The 15144-nt window shown below is 44.3% G+C and overlaps 1 protein-coding gene across 2 annotated transcripts in view; it reads left to right on the forward strand.

The window, feature by feature from the left end:
- Positions 1–15144, forward strand: part of map2k7 (mitogen-activated protein kinase kinase 7) — a 185515-nt gene that overhangs the window by 66684 nt on the left and 103687 nt on the right. For both annotated transcript variants that reach the window (XM_041177367.1, XM_041177368.1), the window contains 2 exons: positions 1127–1246; positions 14569–14676. In XM_041177367.1, the coding sequence (XP_041033301.1) occupies positions 1127–1246; positions 14569–14676 (228 nt within the window). The remainder of the gene's footprint in view (positions 1–1126; positions 1247–14568; positions 14677–15144) is intronic.

Consider the following 15144-nt stretch of genomic DNA (forward strand, 5'->3'; position numbering starts at 1 on the left):
AAGGCTCGTTGTTTGTGGATGGCTGTGTGAGAATGTTGTTATGTATCTCCTGAAAATCATGGCATACCCTGCACTGGGCTATCTAGGAGAGCCTATTTTGGGCTATATCGCACTCTGGTGGAAAAGCTGGTCCGTACCAATCGTCAGAGGGGCAATTTGAAAGAATGGCTTACAAGCATCACAGAAGATTAAAGATTTGTTGACTATAGTGTGCCCTAGCTCATCACTCCATGTTATGGTATCACAATGGCATAACACAGAAGGAGACCATTCTGCCCATCGTCCCTGTGCTAGAAATTTGGTAGAGGCATTCAGTTAATCCCAGTCCCCTGCATTTCCCTCGTAGCCCTGTAATTTTTAACTTTCAAGTATTTATCTACTTTTCTTTTGAATGTTACTGTTGAATCTGTTTCCCTGCCCTTTTAGACAGTGCGCTTCAAATCGTCACAGCTTACTGCCTTAAAAAAAGGTCAGTGAGTGTCCTCCACAATTAGTTACCTGGGGAGAGTATTTTGGGCTGTATCACATTTGGTTGGAAGTGCTGATGGAGACAGGTCTCACAGTGGGGGAGTGGGGGAGGTGTTATCATTTAAATCTGCCTTGTTACTACATTGTAGGGTGCACTTTAACAAAGGGTCAAATACTGTACTGTAAGGAACAATATTATGAAATGGTAATGTTAAAACTGAGGAGCTGATCAGAAAGTCATTTCAGTTTACAAAGTGCTGTCTGTTCATAGTGAAAGAGACTGAGTGTGATACTAACTTCATCCCGAGAGCTTGCGAATGTGTACAGTTTGAACAGTGTATGCCTGATCAGTATACAGCTAGTTGCTGTAGAACCAGCACAGTTTGCATACATACCATGAACTTTTACAAGGAAACGGGTTTTTATTACCATGCTTGAGATAATTTAAAGAAAGCTGTACTCTAGTGGGCTAACTTTTTATAGTTTTTAAATTACTTGTACCTCTGATGAAGTATGACGCCGTGTTACGCCTGGATTACACTGAAGGCATGCTGGGTGTTCTTCCATGCTGTTCTGGTGGTTCTGGTTTAGTTTGGTGTAGAGCAGGAAGGTGAAAAGCACATACTCTTGGTGTTTGATGTTTTTGTTTTATTTTTAGCAAATGCGTCGCTCAGGTAACAAGGAAGAGAACAAACGGATCCTCATGGACCTGGATGTGGTGCTGAAAAGTCATGACTGTCCTTACATTGTGCAGTGTTACGGGACCTTCATCACCAATGTAAGTATATTCTCAGCTCGCCTTTCTCATTATATCATAATTCTCAGCAATATGACTCTACGAGTTGCTCAGGGTGGTGTCCTAAGCCCAACCATCTACAGCTGCTTCAATGACCTTCTTCTATCATAAGGTCAGAAGTGGGGATGTTCGCTGATGATTGCGCATGTTCAGCACCATTCATATCTCCTCAGATACTGAAGCAGCCCATGTCCAAATGCAGCAAGACCTGGACAATATCCAGGCTTGGGCTGACAAGTGGCAAGTAACGCTTGTGCCACACAAGTGCCAGGCAACGACCATCTCCAACAAGAGAGAATCTAACCATCGCCCCATCACATTCAATGGCATTACCACCACTGAATCCCCCTGTATCAGCTTCCTGGGGGGGTTACCATTGACCAGAAACTGAACTGGACCAGCCATTTAAACATTGTGGCTACAAGAGCATTTCAGAAGCTAGGAATCCTGCGGCGAGTAACTCACCTCCTGACTCCCCAAAGCTTGTCCACCATTTAGAAGGCATAAGACAAGAGTGTGATGGAATACTCTCCAATTGCCTGGGTGAGTGCCGCTCCAACAACACTCCAGAAGCTTAACACCATCCAGGACAAAGCAGCCCGCTTGATTGGCACCCCATCCACAAACATTCACTCCCTCCACCACCGACGCACAGTGACAGCAGTGTGTGTACCATCTACAAGATATACTGCTGGAACCCACCAAGGCTCCTTAGACATCACCTTCCAAACCCACTATTGCTACCATCTAGAAGGACAAGGGCAGCAGACGCATGAGAATGCCACCACCTGGAAGTTCCCCTCCAAGCCACTCACCATCCTGATTTGAAAATACATCACTGTTTTTTCACAGTCGCTGGGTCAATATCCTAGTACTCGCTCCCTAACACACTATAGGTGTACCTACAAATATGACTGCAACGGTTAAAGAAGGCAGCTCACCGCCACATTCTCAAGGACAGTTAGGGATGGGCAATAAATGATGGCCTAATCACCGATGCCCACGACCCATGAATGAATTTTTAAAAAAATGACCAGGAAGGGGCAGTACACATGGGCCAATGCTTGTAAACCTCCCACAGCAAATTTATTCAACTTTATTTTACATCCCGGGGGAAGTTGAAGAGCTCAGTCGGGCCCTCCTTCTGCTTGGATGGGGAAATTGGAAGGCTTGGGTCATCTAAGGCCATGCTCACTGGTGTACTAGAGCTCAATTGGGGGTCAGTTGCCTGCCCATCACCCATGCTGGGTGTGGCTTGTGGTACATTAGACCAAGAGGGGGCCAACAGCAGCATGGAAACCTTCTAAGTATCATCAAAAGGTCGGATGGTTTGGAATCCAATCTGCACCATCGAGATCAGCAAGTTTTAAACATAGAAGATATGAGTTTGTTAATTAAATGGCATTTTTCTAATTATCTGTCATGAATATGTCATGTTGAAAACAAGCATACAAGGTAATCAACGCCCGTGCAGTGTATTTGAGAAGGAGTTGTTCGTTTCCTCTTTCTATCTTTCTCACCCCATAGAAATTGGTTCTTGCTCTACTACAGAGAAAGGAGCTAGCTGTTTGGTGAGTATCTGATAAGTGAGTTAGTTCTGTTCCATTCCTAAGGTTTAAAATAGTATGCAATTTGGTGGAAAAGTTAATAAAATATATAAGAAAGCAACATAAATAAGAGATTAATATAATTACGTAATTATTTAAAACACATTAAGGATGGCAGGAAAGGTGATATATCAAGGCTGCAGCATGTGGGAACTCCTGGATAACGTGATCCAGGGCAAACGCGCCTGCAGTAGGTGTTTGTAGCTTGAGGAGCTTTGGCTCAGAGTCATTGAGCTGGAGGCTGAGCTGCAGGCTCTGCGACACATCAAGGAGGGGGAAAGTTACCTGGATGCTTTATACCAGGAGGCAGTCACACCGCTTAGGATAGGGTCTTCTGATTTGGTCAGTGGCCAGGGACAGGAGGGTGTGACTGCGAGTGTGAGGCAAATAAGGGGACCCAGAGGGCAGGAGTTCAGGAGTCTGAGCCTCTGCAATTGTCCGACAAGTTTGAGGTTTTCTCAGCTTGTTTGGGTGAGAGCAGGGGCTGCAGGGTGGATGAACAAACTGACCATGGCACTGTGGTACAGGAAGCCATTCAAGTGGGGGGAGCAAAAAGGAATGTAGTGGCAGTAGGGGACAGTGTAGTAAAGGGGATTGACATTGTTCTCTGTAGCAAAGAGCGAGAGTACAGATGGCTTTGTTGCCTGCCCAGTACTAGGGTTTGGGAAATCTGCTCAGGGCTGGAGAGGAACTTGTGGTGGGAGACTACTTTCCCTGTGGTAGAACAAGAACCAATTTCTATGGGGTGAGAAAGATAGAAAGAGGAAACGAACAACTTCATCACTCCCTTCACCGAACCCCCATCTCACCAAACTCCAAGTCTTCACAGGCATGTTGGAACAAATGGCCTCCTTCTGTGCTGTGTGATGCTATGATTCTACATTCTCCATCTTGGAAGTGTACCGAAGTAGTAAAATTTAAGATGCTGATGTCCTCTGCACAGCAACGTGGCACATACTCAGCAAGTGGTCTCTCTAGAGTGATCGTGGTCCATGTAGATACCAATGACATAGGCAGGATGAGGAAGTTGGCTCTGCATATTCAGTATGATGAGCTCGGCACCAAATTAAGAAGCAGAACCTCAAAGGTAATAATTTCTGGGTTATTACCCGAGCCACTTGCAAATTGGCATATGACAAATAAGATTAGAGAAGTGAATGCGTGGCTCAAAGATTGGCATGGGAGAAGTGCGTTCCAGTTTCTGGCACCAGTACTGGGGAAAGTGGGATCTAACCGTTGGGACGATCTATACCTGAACCGTGCTGGGGCTGGTGTCCTCGCGAGCAGCCTAACTAGGGAAGTAGAGAGGGTTTTAAACCGAATAGTGGGGGCAAGGGATCGAATTTGGGAAGATGCAGTAAACCGAAGAGTAAAGACAAGGCAAGAGAGAAAGGTATTAATGTGGGAAATGATAAACAGACTGTGACAGGAAGGGACAGAGAGTACAAATCTAAGAGTAAATCAGCAGATAAAGGCTAGACACTACAAAAATAATACAAGGACATAAGGAAAGACTGTGTACCAAAATTTACATAGCATTCAAAACAAAACAGATGAACTGATAGCGCAAATAGAAATAAATAAGTGCGATCTCAAAGCCATTACAGAGACATGGCTACCGGATGGCATAGATTGGGACCTGAACATTGAAGGGTATGTGTCATTTAGGAAGAAAAGGTGGAGGGGTGGCACTGTTAATTAATGATGGTATCACATTAGAGAGGGATGATTTAAGTTCAGGAAACCAGGATATAGAAGTGGTTTGGGTTGAGATGAGGAATAATAAAGGCAAGAAGTCACTTGTTGGAGTGGTGTACAGGCCCCCTAACTGTAACTATACTGTAGGACAGAGTATAAAAGAAAAGATAATGGGAGCTTGCCAGAAAGGTACAGCAAAAGTCATGGGGGATTTTAATTTACATATAGACTGGAAAAATTAGACGGGCAAAGGTAGCGTAGATGAGTTCATAGAATATTTTCGGGATAGTTTCTTAGAACAGCACGTTCTGGAGCCAACCAGAGAACAGGCTATACTAGACCTGGTATTGAGCAACAAGCTAGGATTAATTGATAACCTCCTAGTGAAGGCACCCCCTGGGTAGCAGTGATATGATTGAATTATACATTCATTTGGAGGGAGAAACGAGTGTGTCCAAGACTACTAATTACAAAATACTAATTTTAAACTTAAATAAAGACAATTCTGAGGGCATGAAAGCAGAGCTAGCTAAAGTGAACTGGCAAATGAGGTTAAGGGATATGTCAATAGAGGCTCAGTGGCAGACATTTAAAAGGATATTTCAGAATACACAGAATATATACATTCCCATGAGAAAGAAAAATTCCAAGAGGAGGGCCCACCATTAAAGACAGTATCAAACTTAAAGAAAAAGCATATAATTACACAAAGACAGGTGGCAGGTCAGAAGATTGGAAAGCATAGAATGACAAAGTTTAATAAAGAGGGAAAAATTAGAGTATGAGAGTATGAGAGAAAGCTATCCAGTAATATAAAGAGGGATAGTAAGAGTTTCTATAGATATTTAAATAAGAAAAGATTTAACAAAGTGAGCGTTGGTCCTACAGAGAGTGCGTCTGGGGAACTTAAAGTGGAAAGTAGGGAGATGGCAGTTGAATTAAACAGGTATTTTGTTTTGGTCTTCACTAAGAGGACACAAGTAACATCCCAGAAATAGCTGTAAGTCAGGAAATGGTAAGGAGGGATGAACTCGGGAAAATTACAATCACCGGGGAAGTGGTTTGAGAAAATTGTTGGGCTGCGGGCTGACAAATCCCCAGGTCTGGATAGACTTCACCCTCCAGTCTATAAAGAACTGGCTAGTGAGATAGTTGATGCTAGTGAGATAATTTTCCAAAATTCCCTAGATTTGGGGAATGTTCTATTAGGTTGGAAAATAGCAAATATAACTCCTTTATTCAAAAATGGACACAGAAAGCAGGAAACTATAGGCCAGTTAGCTTAGGGAAAATGTTAGAAAGCTATTATTAAAGATGTTATAGCAGGGCACTTAGAAAAAATTCAAGGCAATCAGGCAGAGTCAACATGGTTTAGTGAAAGGAAAATCATGTTTAATCAATTTATTGGAAGTTCTTTGAAGGAGTCACATGTGCTGTGGATAAAGGGGAACTGGTGGATGTACCATACTTAGATTTCCAGAAGGAATTTCATAAAGTGCCATATCAAAGGTTATTGCAGAAAATAAAAGCTGGTGGTGTAGGGGGTAACATATTGGCATGGATAGAAGATTGGCTAGTTAATAGGAAGCAGAGAGTTGGCATTAATGGGTCTTTTTCTGGTTGGCAGGATGTGATGAGTGATGTGCCACAGGGATCAATGCTGGGGCCTCAACTTTTTACAGTTTATAAAAATGACTTGGAAGAAGGGACCGAAGGAATGGTTGCTAAATTTGCTGACGACACAAAGATAGGTAGGAAAGTAAATTGTGAAGAGGAGGTAAGATGCTACAAAGTGACATAGGTTAAGTGAGTGGGCAAAGATCTGGCAAATGGAGTATAATGTGGGCAAATGTGAAATCGTTCATTTTGGCAGGAAGAATAAAAAAGAAGCTGATTATCTAAGTGGTGAGAGATTGCAGAGCTCTGAGATTCAGAGGGATCTGGGTATCCTACTGCATGAATCACAAAAGGTTAGTGTGCAGGTACAGCAGGTAATTAGGAAAGCTAATAGAATGTTATTGTTTATTGTGAGAGGAATTGATTACAAAAGTAGGGAGGTTATGCTTCAGTTGTACAGGGCATTGGAGGGACCACATCTGGAGTATTGTGTACAGTACTGGTCTCATTTAAAGAAAGATGTAAATGTGTTAGAAGCAGTTCAGAGAAGGCTTACTGGATTAATACCAGGAATGGGTGAGTGTCTTATGAGGAAAAACTGGACAGGTTTGCTTGTATCTACTGGAGCTTAGAAGAGTAAGAAGCGACTTAATTGAAACCTTTGAGATCCTGAGGGGTATTGACAGGGTGGATGTGGAGAGGATGTTTCTTCTTATGGGAGAATCTAGAATGAGGGGTCTCTATTTAAAAACAAGGGGTCACTCATTTAAGACCAAGATGAGAATTTTTTTCTCTGAGGTTTGTGAGTCTTTGAGCTCTCTTGCTCAAAAGGTGGTGCAAATAAAGTCTTTGAACATTTTTAAAGCAGAGCTACATAGATTCTTGGCAGGAATGTGGGGTTGAGGTTACATTTAGATCAGCCATGATGTTGTTGAATAGTGGAGCAGTCTTGAGGGGCCGAGTGGCCTACTCCTGCTTCTAATTCATATGTTCGTATGCTGCTTCTTTGCCCTTTCCCCATAATTTTGAAAACACTTCCAGTTAATGTTTATATCCAATTTCCTTTTGAAAGTTTCATTGTTTCTGCTTCCACCAGTCTTTCAGGCACTGTAATCCAGATTTATCTTCTCATCTCGCCTCTCGCACTTTTGCCATTCGCCTTCAATCTGTGTCATCAGTTACTGACCCTGCTGCCAGTGGAACCAGTTTCTCCTTATTTACTGTATCCAAACCTTTCATGATCTTAACAGCTTTATTGAGGCTCCCCTTAATCTTCTTGGCTCTAAATTGAACCACCCCAGCTTTTCTAGTCTCACCACATAACTGAAGTTCCAGATAACTGGCATCATTCCAATAAATCTGCACTTTCTGTAAGCCTATGAGACGTAGGAGCAGAAGTAGACCATTCAGCACATTGAGTCTGCTCTGCCATTCAGTGAGATCATTGCTGATCTGATCATCCTCAATTCCATTTTCCTGCCTTTTCCCCATAACCCTTAATTGCCTTACTGATTAAAAATCTGGCCATCTCAGCCTTGAATATACTTAACAACCCAGCCTCTATGGCCTCCTGTGGTAAGCAATTCCACTGATGCATCACCCTCTGAGAGAAGAAATTCCTCCTCGTCTCTGTCTTAGGTCTGCTTTCCTAAAGTGTGGTCTCTAAATTGGATACAATACTTTAGCTGGGGCCTAGTGATTTTTAAAGATTTAGCATCACTTCCTTGTTTTTGTGCTATATGTCTTGTTACGATCCTTGGCCAGACCTGGGACATGGGGAAAGATCCGGTTAGGGACCAATAACGTTCTGTTTAAAGTAGATAAAGGTTGAGATTCAAGACATCTGCTTTTAGAATAAAGCCACAAGAGATTCCACTAGTTTTGAGCAAAGAGTAACAAACTTTACCATGCAAGTTTAGAAAGATGAAACAACATACAATATGTATCTTATACTCTTAACATTCAGGGTAAGTATGAGGTACATGTGAATTGACAGATGAACAATGGTCGAACACGCCATGCTATAGAGTAAATGACAGATGCAATCAAGGCAGGGTCCATGGATTTCTCAAGAATCCATCCAGAATCATCAAGTCAAAGAATCTCATTGAAACTCTGACTCACGAGGGATTCCCAGCTTCACCTTTAAAGATCTCTCTTTGGAATCCTCTCCTAAGGTTGCTGCCACTCAGTCATCTTTAACAATGGCCCACCTCACAGGGTTTCCATCTCGCCTTCTGAGATTCCTTCTCCCTGGATTCCAGGGTACACCCATTTGCTTACAAGCCCACTTTCAGATCTATGGCCATGCCAAGCAGGACACCACTGCTCTAAAGGGGCACCTTTGCCCCAGTAGCCCTCTTTACTTAAAGTTTGTTTTGGGCGGCCCTTTCTTTAGCTTAACTGGGACCTGTTTCTGTCCCTTGTGTCTTTATGACACTTAGCTGGCAGATTGCCTCAAACTCTCTGCCTCAAGAAGAGTTGTTGACTGAACCTTTAACTGATCTGGGGACCTATCAAAGCACTCCCAGATGGTCCCACCCTTGTTACTAGGCGGGAACCAATATAACAAGCGTTGGAACATCCTGTACCTTGTTATAATCTCCACAGACTGCTAATTTAGCATCCAGGGACACAAAGGTCAATGATTTCACAGCAGTCTCTATTTCTAAAGTCAAAGATCCAAGCTAAATATAAATGCATTTTTAAAAGCTTTCTCAAAGCATCCTGTCACTTTCAAAGATTTTAGTGCATACAGCTCCAGGAATCTCTGTTCCTGCACCTCTTTTTAAAACAGTTTATTAGTGAAAAATGAAGATATGCTGTCAAAGCTTTTCACCTTGCACACGTCTGTCCTGATGAGTACATGATGAAAAACTTCATGTCTCTCTTTTCAGCAATGCTCTAGTTCTGTACTGCCAAGTCACCCTTTTTAAAGTTGTACCATTTAGTTCATATTGCTTCTCCTCTTGCTTCCTATCAAAATGCAGCACATCAAACATTCCTGTATTAAATTTTATCTGCCATGTGTCTGTATCTAACTCAATTGCAAACTTCTACTCCCACCAAAATAAACCCGATCCCTCACATAAAAGCAAGCATATAACACATCTCCCTGCTCCTCGGGAGAGGACAGAATATTTTCCCAGATTTGGAACCTCAAGTCTGCCTGTCTGCCTGAGTAAGTGAAAGGGAAAGTGTCTGAGGCATTGAGAGAGACAAATACGGAAAGAAATGGAGGGACATGCAGGGTGCCAAGCACACACACGCAGCAAATGAAGGGACATGCAGGGTGTCAGGCACACACACACACACACACGGAGCAAATAGAGGGACATGCAGGGTGTCAGGCACACACACACACACACACGCACACACACGGAGCAAATAGAGGGACATGCAGGGTGTCAGGCACACACACACACACAGAGCAAATAGAGGGACATGCAGGGTGTCAGGCACACACACACGCAGCAAATGAAGGGACATGCAGGGTGTCAGGCACACACACACACACACACACACACACACACAGCAAATGGAGGGACATGCAGGGTGTCAGGCACACACACACACACAGAGCAAATGGAGGGACATGCAGGGTGTCAGGCGCACACACACACACACAGCAAATGGAGGGAAATGCAGGGTGTCAGGCACACACACACACACACACAGAGCAAATGGAGGGACGTGCAGGGTGTCAGGCACACACACACACACACACACACACACACACACACACACACACAGCAAATAGAGGGACATGCAGGGTGTCAGGCACACACACACAGAGCAAATGGAGGGACATGCAGAGTGTCAGGCACACACACACACACACATACACACAGCAAATGGAGAGACATGCAGGGTGTCAGGCACACACACACACAGCAAATGGAGGGACATGCAGGGTGTCAGGCACACACACACACACACACACACACACACACACACACACACAGCAAATGGAGGGACATGCAGGGTGTCAGGCACACACACACACACACACACAGCAAATGGAGGGACATGCAGGGTGTCAGGCACACACACACACAGCAAATGGAGGGACATGCAGGGTGTCAGGCACACACACAAACACACACACACACACACACACACAGCAAATGGAGGGACATGCAGGGTGTCAGGCACACACACACACACACAGCAAATGGAGGGACATGCAGGGTGTCAGGCACACACACACACACAGCAAATGGAGGGACATGCAGGGTGTCAGGCGCACACACCCACACACACACACAGCAAATGGAGGGACATGCAGGGTGTCAGGCACACACACACACACACACACACACACACACACACACACAGCAAATGGAGGGACATGCAGGGTGTCAGGCACACACACACACACACACACACACACACACACACACACACACAGCAAATGGAGGGACATGCAGGGTGTCAGGCACACACACACAGGAAGAACACTCAATGGACACAAAGACAAAGACGGGTAGAGTGCACGAGAAGCATGTTGAAAGTAAGTGGAATACTAAGAGAAGAAATACTAACAGGAGAAAAGTATACAAAATGAAGCGGGAGCCATAAGACAAACCCATGTATGGAGCTACCAACCTGAGAAAGGGGGGACAGAGAGCGAGGCAAAGATTTTAATGATGGAAATGTACAGATTTATAGTCATAGAGAGAGAGAGTTCGTTTTCTAAATTTTACCTGGGTAATTCCATGACTTACAGCATAGAAACCAAACCATTTACCCAACTCGTCCATGTCAGTGAATATGCTCCACAAATGCCTCATCCACCCCCCTATCTAGTCACCTGTCAGCTATGACTCAGTTGGTAGCACTCTTGCCTCTAGGGTGGAAGGTTATGGTTTCAAGCCCCACTCCAGGACTTGAATGCAACTATCTAGGCTGACATTCCAGTGCAGCACTGAGGGCTGCTGCACTATCAGAGGTGCTGACTTTGAGATGAGACACTAAAACGAGGCCCTCTCTGTACACTCAAGTGGATGTAAAAGATCCCATGACACTGTTTCAAAGAAGAGCAAGGGCTCAATGTTCTGACCAATATTTATCCCTCAGTCAACATGACAAAAAACAAATTACTGCTCATTATTATATTGCAACAATTTCAGAAGCACTTCATTGGCTGTAAAATGCTTGAGACATCTGGCAATCATGAAAGATGCTATTTAAGTGCAAGTCTTTCTTTTTTCCCAGCATTACCCTTTATAGCCTGCTTCCTTAAGTGTTTAATAGCTTTCCCTTAAATGCATCAGCAATTCCTTGTAATGGTGAGTTCCATATTCTAACCACTCTCTAAGTAGAGAAGTTTCTCCTGAATTCCATATTGGATTTCTTGGTTAATATAATGCATTTATGATTCATAATTTTGGTTTCCTACAAATGGAAGCATCTTCTCTAAATCCAACCAATCAAACCCCTTCATGATTTTAAATGCCTCTTTTTAAAAATTCTTTCAAGGGATGTGAGCCTCACCAGCAAGGCCACCATTTGTTGCCCGTCATGAATTACCCTTGACAAGGTAGTGGTGGTGAGGTGGCTTCTTGAACCACTGCAGTTCATGAAGTATAGGTACATCCAAGTGCTGTTAGAAAGGGATTTCCTGATTTTTGGCACAATGACAGTGAAAGAATGGCGATTCAGTTCCAAGTCAGGATGGTGTGTAGCTTGGAAGGGAACTTGCAGGTGGGGGTGGCCCCATGCATCCACTACCCTTGACCTTCTAGGTAGTGGAGGTCATGTGTTTGGAAGGTGCTGTCAAAGAAGCTTTGGCGAGTTGCTGCAGTGCATATTGTAGATGGTACACACTGCTGCCACTGCGATGATGGAGCGAGTGAATGTTTATTGTGGTGGATGGGGTGCTTATCAAGCAGGCTGCTTTATCCTGGATGGCTTTGAGCTTCTTGAGTGTTATTGGAGCTGCACTCATCCAGACAAGTGGAGGTTATTCCATCACGCTCCTGACTTGTGCCTTGTAGATGGTGGACAGTCAAGAAGTCAGTTACTTACCACAGAATTGCAAACCTCTGGCCAACACTTGTAGCCCCAGTATTTATATGGCTAGTCCAGTTCAGTTTCTGGCCATTGGTAATCCTGTGATGTTGAAGATGAGGGCTCAACAATGGTAATGCTGTTGAATGTAAAGGAGTGATGATTAGATTCTCCCTTATTGGAGATGGTCATTGCCTGACACTTGTGTGGCACAAATGTTACTTGCCACTTGTCAGCACAAGCCTGGATGTTGTCCAGGTCTTGCTGCATTTGAACATGAACTGTTTCAGTATCTAAGGAGTCGCGAATGGTGCTGAACACTGTGCAATCATCAGCAAACATCCCCAATTCTGACCTTATGATAGAAGGAAGGTCATTGATGAAGCAGCTGAAGATGGTGGGGCCTAGGACACTACCCTGAGGAGCTCCTGCACTGATGTCCTGGGACTGAGGTGACTGGCCTCCAAAGACCACAACCATCTTCCTTTGCCCAAGATATGATTCCAACCATGGAGAGTTTTCCCCCCACTTCAGTTTCTGGTCATCGCTAACTCCGTGATGTTGAAGATGAAGGATTCAGTGATGGTGATGCCCAGTCTTGAGTTCTTAGATCTGTTCAAAATCTATCCCATTTAGCACAGTGGTAGTACCACACAGCATGATGGAGGCTACCCCTCAATGTGAAGACAAGACCTTGTCTCCACAAGGATTATGGGATGGTCACTCCACCCAATACTGTCATGGACAGATGCATCTGCGGCAGGCAGGTTGGTGAGGATGATGAAGTTTTTCCCTCACCACCTGCTGCTGACCCAGTCCAGCAGCTGTGTCCTTTAGGACTCGGCCAGCTCGGTCTATGGTGGTGTTACCGAGTCACTCTTGGTGATGGACATTGAAGTCCCCCACATTGAGTACATTCTGCACCATTGCTTCCTCCAAGTGGAGGAGCACTGATTCATCAGCTGAGGGGCGCGGTATGTGGTAACCAGACGGAGGTTTCCTTGCCTGTTTTTGACCTGATGCCATGAGGTTTCATAGGGGTTGGAGTCAATGTTGAGGACTCCCAGGGAAATTCCCTCCCAACTGTATATCACTGTGCCGCCACCTCTGCTGTCTGTCTTGCTGGTGGGACAGGGCATACTCAGAGATGGTGATGGTGGTGTCTGGGATAAGATCTGTAAGGTATGATTCTGTGAGCATGACTATGTCAGGCTGCTGCTTCACTAGTCTGTGAGACAGCTCTCCCAATTTTGGCACAAGCCCCCAGAAGTTAGTAAGGAGGAGTCTGCACGGTTGACAGGGTGGGTTTGCTGTTGCCATTTCCGGGGTGCTTAGGTCGCTGCCGGGCGGTCCGTCCAGTTTCATTCCTTTTTGTGACTTTTTAGTGGTTTGATACAACTGAGTGGCTTGCTAGGCCATTTCAGAGAGCATTTAAGAGTCAGCCATATTGCTGTGGGTCTGGAGTCACATGTAGGCCAGACCAGGTGAAGACAACAGGTTTCCTTCTCTAAAGGACATCAGTGAACCAGATGGGTTTTTAATAACAACTGAAAATGGTTTCATGTCCATCATTAAACTTTTAATTCCAAATTTTTATTGAATTCAAATTCCACCATCTACCGTAGTGGGATTAAAACCTGGGTCCCCAGAGCCTTACCCTGCCTGGGTCTCTGTATTACCAGCCCAGTGACAATACCATTACGCCATCGCCTCCTCCGTTACATCTACTGCATTATCCTTGTCTATTCTTTCTGTTTCTTCTTCGAAGATTCAGTACGTTTGTTTATGAGTGATGTTCCCTTTTGAAATCTGTTCTGGCTAGTCTTTTATCATATTTGTGTTTTCAACATGTTTTTCTATTAACACCTGAAAGATTATCTTATTTTCCTGCCATCAGTGTTAAATTAGCTGGTCCATATTGTACCTTGGAGGTATTCTATCTCCTGTGCTAAATATCGGCCTGACTTCAGTTGTCCGCCACTATCCTCTTTGCTCCTGATTTTTTCTGTATGTATCTAACAATGTCACAGGAATCGAGGAGGTTGGGCTGTAATTGTTCTGCAGCAGGTGTTGTAGCTTCATTGTGTCACAGGAGCATTGGGGTACTTTTCTGTACAGTAATTGGATTGCCAACAGGCCTCCACGGGGGAACTTATGAGGTATTATAAATTTTTTTTTGAAAGTGAAACACAGGAGAGAGGATGCTTACCGTATCTGTTGCTGGTACCCTCCCCAAAAGCAGCCCCATCAGAAATGCACAGGCTGCTACTGCATGTGTTCAGAAATAACACTGACTTAAGATAAAACCTAAGTATGTAAGGGTGTTGAGATATTGTGTTGTGACCCAGACTTCTATCCTTTATTATGCAGACTGACGTGTTCATTGCCATGGAACTGATGGGCACTTGTGCGGAGAAGCTGAAGAAACGGATTCAGGGGCCTATTCCTGAAAGAATTCTTGGCAAAATGACTGTCGCGGTGAGTAAGGTTTGAGAAGGGTAGCAGTCGGCTGCTTAAGAACATAAGAAACTGGAGCAGGAACAGGCTACTTAGCCCTTGGAGCCCCCTCCGCCATTCATGAAACCATGCCTGACCTTCTGCTTCAACACCACATACCCGTACCCTTTGACCTTTAAGTGCTTCACCACAAGTTGAAGAAAAATTGAATGTTTGGAAATGCAGTCTCTGTTATCATGCAGAGGTGAATTGCATGGTCAATTTGTACATGTCAGGATCCAGTAAACGCAGTGAATGATATTTTTGTGGTGCTTGAGGAAGGAGTATTTGCCTGGTCACTGGGAGAATACCCTCTCCAAATAGTGCATGGGGTCTCTATGTCCACCTGAGAAGGCAGACAGGGCCTGGGCTCAACCTTTCACCTTAGTCTTATATATCACTCCCTCAGTACTGCACTACAGTGACATCCTAGATTTTGGGCATAAGTTT

The sequence above is a fragment of the Carcharodon carcharias genome, chromosome 30 (genome assembly GCF_017639515.1).
Source record: "Carcharodon carcharias isolate sCarCar2 chromosome 30, sCarCar2.pri, whole genome shotgun sequence".
NCBI lineage: Eukaryota > Metazoa > Chordata > Chondrichthyes > Lamniformes > Lamnidae > Carcharodon > Carcharodon carcharias.